Source organism: Mytilus galloprovincialis, chromosome 9 (assembly GCF_965363235.1).
Source record: "Mytilus galloprovincialis chromosome 9, xbMytGall1.hap1.1, whole genome shotgun sequence".
In the NCBI taxonomy this organism is placed as follows: Eukaryota; Metazoa; Mollusca; class Bivalvia; order Mytilida; family Mytilidae; genus Mytilus; species Mytilus galloprovincialis.
In genome coordinates this window covers 17,508,971-17,521,262 of record NC_134846.1, presented here as the reverse complement: position 1 = coordinate 17,521,262, position 12,292 = coordinate 17,508,971, and the positions used below count along the sequence as shown (strand labels likewise).

The window sequence follows — 12,292 nt, the reverse complement described above, 5'->3', positions numbered from 1 at the left end:
AATACATAGTTGGGACTTTCATTGTATTTGGCTCTGCTTGTAAAGCGGTGCCTAAAAGTTTATGTTTGTTACAGATTTCGTTTTCTGAAAATGGAGTAAGTTGGAATGTTGGTGAATTGGTGATTTCCTTTTTCAGAACCTCAATGTAAAATTTACGTCAAACAATAATAATATTATTAGCATCTTTATCTGCCGGTGTCATATGGTATTTTGGACCCCCTAAAAATTGAACCCGGGGTCAAAATACCATGCGGTAAAATGACCCCGGGGTCATTATACCGCATGGTATTATGACCCCGGGGTCATTTTTCACATATGGTATTTTGAACCCCCCTGCGGTATATTGAACCCCCCTGTTTTTGATAAATAATATTGCAGATAATCTAATTTAAAATTTATTGGCTTTTAATTTTTTTGATTTGAGGTCTATGGTAGGGGGTTCAATATACCGCAGGGGGGTAAAAATACCATGGCTAAGTAAAATTTTCAAAATATCTTTTCCAGCATATTTAATACATACAAACTACTCATTGGAGTATTATAACCATCTTAAGGAGTTAGAATAGCTAGAATGTTTGAAATTTAAGGTCTATAGTAGGGGGTTCAATATACCGCAGGGGGGTCAAAATACCATGGCTAAGTAAAATTTCAAAATATCTTTTCCAGCATATTTAATACATACAAACTACTCATTGGAGTATTATAACCATGTTAAGGAGTTAGAATAGCTAGAATGTTTGAAATTTAAGGTATATAGTAGGGGGTCCAATATACCGCAGGGGGGTCAAAATACCATGGCTAAGTAAAATTTTCAAAATATCTTTTCCAGCATATTTAATACATACAAACTACTCATTGGAGTATTATAACCATGTTAAGGAGTTAGAATAGCTAGAATTTTTGAAATTTAAGGTCTATAGTAGGGGGTTCAATATACCGCAGGGGGGTCAAAATACCATGGCTAAGTAAAATTTTCAAAATATTTTTTCCAGCATATTTAATACATACAAACTACTCATTGGAGTATTATAACCATGTTAAGGAGTTAGAATAGCTAGAATGTTTGAAATTTAAGGTCTATAGTAGGGGGTTCAATATACCGCAGGGGGGTCAAAATACCATGGCTAAGTAAAATTTTCAAAATATCTTTTCCAGCATATTTAATACATACAAACTACTCATTGCAGTATTATAACCATGTTATGTTAAGGAGTTAGAATAGCTAGAATGTTTGAAATTTAAGGTCTATAGTAGGGGGTTCAATATACCGCAGGGGGGGGTCAAAATACCATGGCTAAGTAATATTTTTAAAATATCTTTTCCAGCATATTTAATACATACAAACTACTCATTGGAGTATTATAACCATGTTAAGGAGTTAGAATAGCTAGAATGTTTGAAATTCAAGGTCTATAGTAGGGGGTTCAATATACCGCAGGGGGGTCAAAATACCATGGCAAAGTAAAATTTTCAAAATATCTTTTCCAGCATATTTAATACATACAAACTACTCATTGGAGTATTATAACCATGTTAGGAGTTAGAATAGCTAGAATTTTTGAAATTTAAGGTCTATAGTAGGGGGTTCAATATACCGCAGGGGGGTCAAAATACCATGGCTAAGAAAAATTTTCAAAATATCTTTTCCAGCATATTTAATACATACAAACTACTCATTGGAGTATTATAACTATGTTAAGGAGCTAGAATAGATTGAATTTTTGAAATTCAAGGTCTATAGTAGGGGGTTCAATATGCTGCAGGGGGGTCAAAATACCATGGCAAAGTAAAATTTTCAAAATATCTTTTCCAGCATATTTAATACATACAAACTACTCATTGGAGTATTATAACCATGTTAAGGAGTTAGAATAGCTAGAATTTTTGAAATTCAAGGTCTACAGTAGGGGGTTCAATATACCACAGGGGGGTCAAAATACCATGGCTAAGTAAAATTTTCAAAATATCTTTTCCAGCATATTTAATACATACAAACTACTCATTGGAGTATTATAACCATGTTAAGGAGTTAGAATAGCTAGAATTTTTTTAATTTAAGGTCTATAGTAGGGGGTTCAATATACCGCAGGGGGGTCAAAATACTATGGCTAAGAAAAAATTTCAAAATATCCTTTCCAGCATATTTAATACATACAAACTACTCATTGGAGTATTATAACTATGTTAAGGAGCTAGAATATTGCGGTATATTGAACCCCCTACTATAGACCTTGAATTTCAAAAATTCAAGCTATTCTAATTCCTCAACATAGTAATCATACTCCAATAAGTAGTTTGCATGTATTTAATATACTGGAAAAGATATTTTGAAAATTTTACTTAGCCATGGTACATTTATTTTGACCCCCTTGCTGTATATTGAACCCCCTACCATAGACCTTGAATTTCAAGAATTCTAGCTATTCTAACTCCTTAACATAGTTATAATACTCTAAGCTAAGTAATCAAACTACAAAAAGATCAAAATATGTCAATGGTCAACATATGTTTTTAAATAGAAGCAAAAAAGATACAAAGGGCCGTAGAAAATCAAAAGTCCAATAAAAACCGACATCAAAAAATACGAAAATAGAAAAGATCAACAACAATAACAAAACAATAAACTAAAGACCAAAAATTGTGCAGCAAGAACCCCACCGAAACTGAGCGTTTCTGAAGAATCACCAGTTACTGTTCCACATGTGACACCCTTTGTGTTATTTTTGTGTAATACAAAATGTTGATCAGGCGGTTTTATTTATTTTCTATAAAGTATGTCAAGCACTTAATCTATGTGTCACATATGTCACATACATTTTTTTCTAACTTCTTAATCTATGTGTCACATACATTTTTTCTAACTTCTTAATCTATGTGTCACATACATTTTTTCTAACTTCTTAATCTATGTGTCACATACATTTTCTCTAACTTCTTAATCTATATGTCACATACATTTTCTCTAACTTCTTAATCTATGTGTCACATGCATTTTTTTCTAACTAACTTCATATAGTATACTTTTACCTATTTCTATTTTTTTTTGATTTTGTATAAGGAATAGTGTTTTGTATTTTTCACTAAGATAAGGTGGGTTTGCCACAACCAAACGTTATAATGCTTTTACAGAATGCTTATTTCCACAAAACACAGATCAAGTTCAAAATTTGGTGGTGCCTCTTCTACCGCTACTGTTCATGAGTTATGACCCTGTAGAATCATAAAAAATTGCTGAATTTTTCATTTTTGTTCTCTCACTGTAGTTTGCCTCATTGAAATGTTATGAAACTGGTACACAACGTTTATGATCACAAAAATAAATGGAAAGGCAGTCAGTTTTTAAATGAAGGTGGTCTGCACACCTAGCTTAAATGCCAAATGTTAAACAATAAAGGAATATCAAAGTTTGACAGATTCATTTTGATTTATGAAATAAAGATAAGTTAGTTACACTTCAGTTATTAGTCAGCTAAATAATTATCTTAAATTTTTCAGTGAATGTCCAAACTATGGTGCCATTATTCCAGTATTATTAAAGGAGGGTATACAGGAGTTACCCAAACATTGCAAACTAACACCAGGTAAGGAATAAATATAAATAGACTGTCAGTCTTTAGATAAATGTTTGTGTATCATGAATGAATCCTCAAACCAAGTCTTGGTGTTTTTATCTGTCCCTCTGTTATTTAAGAAATATGATTTTTTTTCAATTTTAGAAGTAAACTTTCAAAGTGTGACACAGTAAGAATTCAAAGAGGGATAACTGTAGTATATATCTGACAAATCATGAAAACTGAATGAAATAATGGTGATCAGTAGAATTTGAGGTCTACAAATATTTTAAACAGGTTTTTCTTTCACTTTAATGATATATATTTCAGGTGTCCCACTAAAACCTATGCTTGCCCATCCTACAAAGGGTGTTAGTGAGGTATTGAAACGATTTGAAAATGCTGAATTCGCCTGTGAATATAAATATGATGGTGAAAGAGCACAGGTAAGTTTTTGTCTGACAAATGTCTATTGTCTGTTAATATTATAGTGTTCATTGTTAAAATATATAACTTGAAACATTTGAAATTATTACCTGAAATTTGTTATGCTTTTAGACTTCTGTATATTAAGTGTTAAGCTTGCTTGTCTGTCGTTTCTTTTGTCCTGAAATTAGTTTCTGTTCTCTAACTTAAGTTTGTCTCAACAAAATGTTATAATGCTTTTACACAATGATTTTTACCACAAAACACAGATCAAGTTCAAAGTTGGATGGGGTCTCTTTTACTGTTTATAAGGCCAAATAAAAAAGTATGCATGGTTCCAGTTACATCTGAAAAAAAGTAAGGGTAGGTAGGTAGGGATTTTGTTGTATTTTATGTTTTTTTTTACATTGAGTCTGGGAGCAACATTCTGATTTTAACAGTGCTTAATGAAAAAAGACAATAAAATCTTTAGGGTAGGCTATTTTTGAGGCGAAAAAGTAGGGAAGGTAGGGTTACTGGAACCACACATATATTTTTATTTTGCCTTAGTTATTACCCTTTATAGTCATAAAAAAATGCTGAATTCTTTGTTATAGTTCTCTTACTGCAGTTGGCCTCAATCAAATGATATGAAACTTTTACACAATGCTTATAATCACCAAAAAAACTGGTCTTTATAATGTTAAACCTGCTTTTGTAAGTGGAAGTAGACTCATGCATATTTTCAAGCTGTGGCCCATGGACACATTCTCTATTTTTTTGTATAAGAATTTTCAACAGTAGGTTATAAAAATCTGCCTGCAAATATACACATAAATAAAAGTAACTGGCAATAGTAAGCATGTTGCATTAGTGTGAATTTACTGCAATATTGATGTAGAGATAAAGACAAAAGTGTGTCTGACAAAAGATCCTTACAATCTCCTTTTGTTAAGATTTTAAGTCTGAAATCAGACATGATTTTTTTTAAAACTTGCATGTCTTATTACTTGTCAAGGAGACAATGGGAGTATAACATGGCAGGCAACTTAAGGTTGTACCCAACACCTTCACTAAAATTAATTCGGCTCGTTTAATTTTCATGTATTGACTTTGACTCTTCGACAAAAATATAAAAATTTATAACAACTTGAACCAACCAATTTATCAGAAAAATTACACTGGTTATATAGTAATTTGACAAACACTAATTTTGATCATTGAGAAGCTTAGTATTTCCTTTAATAACACAATGTGATTAAAACGTTTAGCTGACTTTACAGCGTTATCTCCCTGTTGTGTTAGGTACCACCTTAAATCTTAATGATATTAGTTTAAAGCCTCATTTTGGGGATCAAACATCGAACAAAGGATTATTTATTATATATTTATATATATATATATATTACCTATGTGTTTGTCTTTCTCTTTTAAGATACATATATTAGAAGATGGAAAAGTACATATATACAGTAGAAACTCTGAGAACAACACCACTAAATACCCAGATATAATAGCCAGAATACCGAAAGTCAAGAATGATTCCGTCAAATCATGTGTCCTAGACTCTGAAGCTGTGGCGTGGGACGCAGAGAAAAAACAAATACAGCCATTCCAAGTATTAAGTCATAGAAAAAGAAAGGTATATATATCTTAATGACACTTATTGCATATAACACAGCTCTTCATGAATTTCATGCATCTAAAGCGCTTTTTGATTACCTTCATCAGGACGTCTCAAAGCTGAATATTTGAAAGCAAGGAATGTCTATTAAAGAACAAAAACAGGTAAAGAGCTATATGACTAAAAAGGACCTAAAAATAATAGCCAAATCCATCGAAGGTCAACTTAGTCTGAGGGAGTTGATATCAATTTTTCTTAAAACTGTGGATTCATTTATTTTCATGGGTACCAATTCTCTTGGTTTGAAAAAAAACTTGCATAATAGTGTAAATTTAATTTCATGGTTTTGGCAAAGTCCATGTACATTTCTTTAAAAAAAAAATTAAATTGTTGAACATTTAAATTTTTAGTTCCCCTGTACGCTCGAAATCCACTAAAATTGGTATCCAATGAATATTAATGAATCCGCAGTTTATATGTGAATTTTTTATACAGACAAGTCAAGAAAGGTTTGTTAGAAATCATGCGAGTATGATTACCTCTGGGACTGGGAATCCACAAGCAGTGGTATCAATCCAGGGCAGCAAAAAATAGAATCAACTATTATTGAAATTACACTGTCATTTTGAAACCCCATTTCAAGGTCCTCCACCATTTATCAATAACAGCCATGATAGAGCTATATATTATTCATATATTGATAAAAATTAAAATTTTAAAACGGAATATTTGTTTGTTGTGTAATTTTATTGGACTACAGATTTGTTATATTTTTTGAATGCCATGTCTTACTTGTGATTTTCTACAAAGAGAACAGACGCATATATGTATTTTATTTGTTCCAGGATGCTGATGCTTCAGAAATAAAGGTCCAGGTCTGTGTGTATGCATTTGATTTATTATATTTAAATGGTGAATCACTGGTCACACAGCCCTTCAGAAGGAGGAGAGAACTCTTACATCAGTCATTTGAAGAAATTGAAGGAGAATTTGTGTATGCTAAATCTAAAATTTTATCTGATACAGAAGAAATTGCCGAATTCTTAGATGAGTCTGTTAAAGGTATTTTATTTAGAATTTTTCAGTCAAGTTTATTTTGGATTTTAGTTTGGTATGATGGCTAATGAGAAAGACTTTCCCTGCAGAGACTCTTGAAATGGGATTTAAACAACTATAAAAATCACTGTCTAGCAACATGTGAAATTATGCCCCAAAAAAACATGCAACTCCATTAATTTCAGTCAGAATTGATAACAGGATTGGAAATTTATGTGTCAATATCTTATTCATCTTTTGTGATACATTTGCTGTTTGTGATGGTTAATAATAATCTTGTTATAAAATGTCAAAAGGCGGGACAGGGAATTATTATTCACTGCAGAGTTTTTAGATTCAGATTATGTGCAAAAACTACATGAAACAATATTCAAAATGTAAAATAAATGAAGAGGCAAAAAGCTAGATTAAAGTATTTGTAATTGCTTTCTTGATAAGGATTGTTCCAATTAAACGCCTATATAGGGAAGGCAATTTGAAAAATGTAACTTTATACAGATGTAAATCCAGGATTTTGAAAAAGGGGTGCCCCTAACGGATGGACTGAATCTAGTAAAAAAATATATACATTTATTATATATGTAGCTCCATAGGCCCCCTTTGCACCCTCCCTAATCTGCTTCTGTGATATGATGAAGGTGAGTTCAGAATTTCTATCATATATTTACTGTACCAAAAGTATTTTTCAACCATCAGTAAATGTTATTTTGAAGTGCCTTTTTTGTGTGCCAGATGCCTGGGTTTAACACCAAAAAGAATTCTTCAGTTCCATCTATTGCTTGTTACATTATGTTTTTAATAAGGGAAATAAAAATTTTACAAGGCCTATAATTCTTACTTTGATTGTGAGTTGTCTCATTGGTAATCATACCACATCTTCTTTATTCTATAATTGCTGTTTCTTTTCAACAGGTAATTGTGAAGGATTAATGGTCAAAACCTTAGACAAAAATGCCACTTATGAAATAGCAAAACGATCTCATAACTGGCTGAAGGTAAGGTTATATGATAAAAGTTAAAAATTTACTAAGCTGCTGTTTCAAAGTTGAGATACATAGTAAAATGGAATCTATTAGGTTGACATGATTTCAAATAGGGGTTTTATACGGTTGATTGAAAAGAAAAACAGCGCAAAATTGTGGTAGTGCTATAACAGCCTGGAAGAAAACTGCATTTATTAAATGCAATACATTTAAAAAAGAATTGAAATTGTGAAAGAAAAAATTCTTTAAAGATAAGTTGCTCGAATAAAAAAAGAAAGAAGTTGAAGATCATTTGAAAAATATGGGAATTTTGTTATATTATACCCTGACTTTGAGAGCGAGAGGATTTAAAGGTTTACAATTGTCCATCCTTCTGTCCATGTTCCCACCTCCTGTCCATCCAATAAAATGGTCACTGTTTTCACAGTCCTACTTGTTTTTTTCTTCATATGAGGACATGTAAATACATTTTATATTTATTTTACAGTTAAAGAAAGACTATTTAGAGGGAGTTGGTGACACATTGGATGTTGTTGTGATAGGTGGTTACATAGGAACAGGAAAACGAACAGGGAGATACGGCGGATTCTTACTAGCTTGTTATGATGAGGAAAATGAAGAATTTCAAAGTATATGTAAAGTAAGTGTGTTGTTTTTATAGATTATTATTTGTCATCTCAATGAAATTGATTTTCTCACTTGAGCCAGTAATGGTAAAGTGAGAAAAGCAATTGAGTTGAGATGACCAATGATAATCTGTTTATCTTTATTTTACCTAGGGTGAAGTTACATGCGACATGCATCCTCAGTTTCTAGAGATAATTTTTCATATCACTCTTCTGTGCTATTATTATAACTTTTGTTCCCATAAAGCCAATGCATTACATCTTTACAGAGATTACAAATACAAACCATAAAGGAAATTATTAGTTAGTATGATCAATAGAAAAATTCATAAAATAGCAATGAAAGTATTTCTCAGTGAGTGGCACCTGAAATTTGCATGATGCTGTTACTAGCTATATATAGGGGGAATTTAGAATAGCCTTCTACTTAATTGGTGATGCCAAGTGAAAGACCTTGTTCTAATAATCTCTGATTGAAAAATGTTTGCCAAAGAAATTTTGAAGGAATTATAAAGCTGTTCTAATTTTCTAAGAAATTTGAAAAAAATATTGAACATTGGTTACTAGATAGTAGAAGATATGGTATAAGTGCCAATGTGATAACTCTCTATTTAAGTCACAATTTGTAAAAAGTAAACTACAGTTAAACCGGACTAAACCGGACCCTTTCGGGACTTGAGATTTTGTTTGGTTTTGGCAGGTATTCGGTTTCATCAGGTTCACAATGCATAAAATGTGATATGATTGGTCTTCAGAACAAAGTTGGATTAGACAGGTTTCCGGTTTATTCAGGGTTCAGTTTTATCAGGTTTCACTGTATTATAATTGCAGTTTTCAACACAGAACCTTGGCTAACTCCAACCAGCAAGCTAAAGGGCTCCAAAATGATTAGCACAAAACCATTCAAACAGGAAAAATCCATTTTCTAATCTATATAAAACACAAAAACGAGAAACGATTATGAACCACATCAACAGATGACTGCCACTGAACAACAGGTTCCTGACTCAGGACGTGTTTTCTGCTCTTTGGTCGGGTTGTTGTTTCTTTTACACATTTCCCATTTCCATTCTCAATTTTATAGGTTATGTTTTATTACTAAATTTTTCTTGTAGATTGGTACTGGTTTCACTGATGAGGATTTAGAACAACATTCTACCTTCTTTAAAGAACATTTGATTGATAAACCCAAGGCATACTATCGCTATGATAACTCTCATCTGCCTGATCATTGGTTTGATGCTGTACAAGTATGGGAAATAAAATGTGCAGATTTATCAATTTCACCAACACACAAGGCAGCATCTGGACTGGTATGTTTATGTACTGTAAAGTCAGAAATTATTGCAATGTTTTATAATTGCTAAAAATGCGAGAGGGTTATAATCATAATAATTTAAACTCACATTTTGATTTTTTTATATGAACTAAACAAGATTTTTCTCAATATCTCGAAAATGTTTTTTTAGTCTAAAATGACAAAATAGCAATTATAAATACACACAATAATTTCTGAATTTATAGGGTCCTTGTCAGTAATGCTTATTTAACATTCCAAATGCATGTTGGTAGTTATGCTAAACCTATCAATTTGCAATTTTAACATTAATAACAAGATTGCAAAGCATTCTAAATTTGCATTCGATATCTTAACCATTTCTGCTGAAATTTGTCTTTGTTTCTTTAAAATTTGAAAAGCTATGATGAAAAGCTGTGCTCTCCTGACAAACAATTGAATATTTAAAAAGTTCTCGTTAAAGTTTAACATTTAAGACCAGATGAAAATTTCTGCAAATTTATGTCCCCTTTTTTCCCCAAAGAAAAGTAAAATCACAAAAATACTGAACTCCTAGGAAAATTCTAAATGGAAAGTTCCTAATCAAATGACAAAATCAAAAGTTCACACACAAATCAAACAAATGGACAACAACTGTCATACTCCTGACTTGGTACAGGCATTTTCACAAGTAGAAAATGGTGGATTTAACCTGGTTTTATAGCTAGCTTAACCTCTCACTTGTTAACAGTCCATAAAATTCAGTTTTAGTGACAATGATGTGTGAACAAAACAAACAGACATAATAGGTAAAAATGTCAACATTGTGTTATTATCTTAATTACTATAAAAGCAAACAAATATGTAAACACATATTTGAATTATTCAGAAAAAAATTATGTCATAAAAAGAGCTCTAAACTGAATTATTAAAGGAAATATCAGTTGTAAAACAGGCTGCATGATTTATATATAAGAGTTATCTACCTTTAAATTTATGTTGATAACCCATGTTTGAACTAATTTGAGCAATAAGTTGTTCATGTTCCATTGTTCAATATCTATAGAAGTTATTTATAATAGTATGTTTCTGTTGAAGGTGGATCCAGAGAAAGGAATTTCTTTACGATTTCCACGATTTCTGCGGATTCGTGATGACAAAAAAACAGATGAAGCTACCTCAGCCTCTCAGGTATTATAACAACTAGATATTATTCAACTTTAACAGCTTAGATGTGTTTGACTTATCTGATGAATAAGATGTAAAGCAGTTGTAAGGTTGACAGATTAGATTGCAATTCTCTCATAATATAACACCTTTTAGGAATTAATCCATTTAAAATTTTGAAAAGGGTTACAAAAAAAAGTTCATGTATGTTACCAATACAAGAAAAAGACAAATTTAAGTGAAGTACTGTCATCTCCAGCTTCCTGTACCAATAAAAAAGTGACCGTCAAGACTGCTAAAACGGGTGCATTATACCAACAATCAATCAGTCAATAAATTAAATTCATCTGTGATGTATTTTAGTCAAACATGTAGAATTTGGATAGGTTTTCTGTATTAATGCAGATGTACAGTTTGAGAATTTAAAGTAAAATATGAAAAAAGCTTTATAAATGAGCCTCTCAATAGTTTAGGATTAACTTTTAAAAGTAGCCACCTTTCAAAAAAAAAAGTCTTTAGGATAGGAAAATGTATTATTGCAGAATCATTTTATTCATGATTATATTAAAAAAAGAGGGATTCAAGATACCAGAGGGACATTCAGCTCATTAATCAAAAATAAACTAATAACATCTTGGCTAAAAAAGAAAAAAGATAAATAGACAAATAATAATACACAAGACACAATATAGAAAACTTAAGACTAAGCAACAAAAACTAGGGGTGATCTCAGGTGCTCCAGAACGGTAAGCAGATCCTGCTCAACATTGTGGCACCTGTTTGTTGTGTTGCATGTTATTAAAGCTGTTCAAAGGAAGTACACATTCCCTATTGGATTGTATGCAGACTTTTGACAGACTATTAATGACCTGTTAATATTTTACATGTAGATTGGATCGTGAATTAAAAGTAATAAACCGTGACTCATAAATGCCATCTGTATTTAATTGTGCAGACAACTAATTAAACCATAAGCTTTAAGATAGAAAAGATTGTCTCCCTTGTATTAACTTATCAAAATCTGAATTTTAACATCCAGCATAACTATTTTAATGTTTAAATATCATAACCCTTTAATAAATGTTATTTTGCAGGTGGCAGAAATGTACAAAGGCCAATCGCAGATACAGAACCAAACAAAGGATGCAGGAGACGAAGAAGATTTCTATTGATTTTGTATATAATACTCTATTTAGAATTAATTTTTATGTAAAATATTCAACCTAATATATCACTTAAAGAGAATTTGTGTTTGTTTTTATGCTCCACCTACGATAGTAGAGGGGCATTATGTTTTCTGGTCTGTGCCTTCGTTCGTTCGTCCGTCAGTTCGTCCGTGTGTCCGTAGCTTCAGGTTAAAGTTTTTGGTCAAGGTAGTTTTTGAAGAAGTGGAAGTCCAATCAACTTGAAACTTAGTACACATGTTCCCCATGATATGATCTTTCTAATTCTAATGCCAAATTATAGTTTTGACCCCAATTTCATGGTCCACTGAACATAGAAAATGATAGTGCGAAGTTCAGGTTAAATTTTTTGGTCAAGGTAGTTTTTGGTGAAGTTAAAGTTACATCAACTTGAAACTAAGTACACATGTTCCCTATGAT

General features: G+C 31.6%; 1 protein-coding gene across 2 annotated transcripts in view; it reads left to right on the top strand.

The window, feature by feature from the left end:
- The window catches only part of LOC143044528 (DNA ligase 1-like), a 49,311-nt gene extending 37,378 nt beyond the window's left edge, over window positions 1-11,933 (top strand). For both annotated transcript variants that reach the window (XM_076216587.1, XM_076216586.1), the window contains exons 16-24: window positions 3,496-3,581; window positions 3,882-3,997; window positions 5,392-5,598; window positions 6,426-6,642; window positions 7,549-7,631; window positions 8,107-8,259; window positions 9,361-9,558; window positions 10,620-10,712; window positions 11,783-11,933. In XM_076216587.1, the coding sequence (XP_076072702.1) occupies window positions 3,496-3,581; window positions 3,882-3,997; window positions 5,392-5,598; window positions 6,426-6,642; window positions 7,549-7,631; window positions 8,107-8,259; window positions 9,361-9,558; window positions 10,620-10,712; window positions 11,783-11,860 (1,231 nt within the window). In that variant the 3' untranslated portion in view covers window positions 11,861-11,933. The remainder of the gene's footprint in view (window positions 1-3,495; window positions 3,582-3,881; window positions 3,998-5,391; window positions 5,599-6,425; window positions 6,643-7,548; window positions 7,632-8,106; window positions 8,260-9,360; window positions 9,559-10,619; window positions 10,713-11,782) is intronic.
- The last annotated feature ends 359 nt before the right edge of the window (window positions 11,934-12,292 follow it).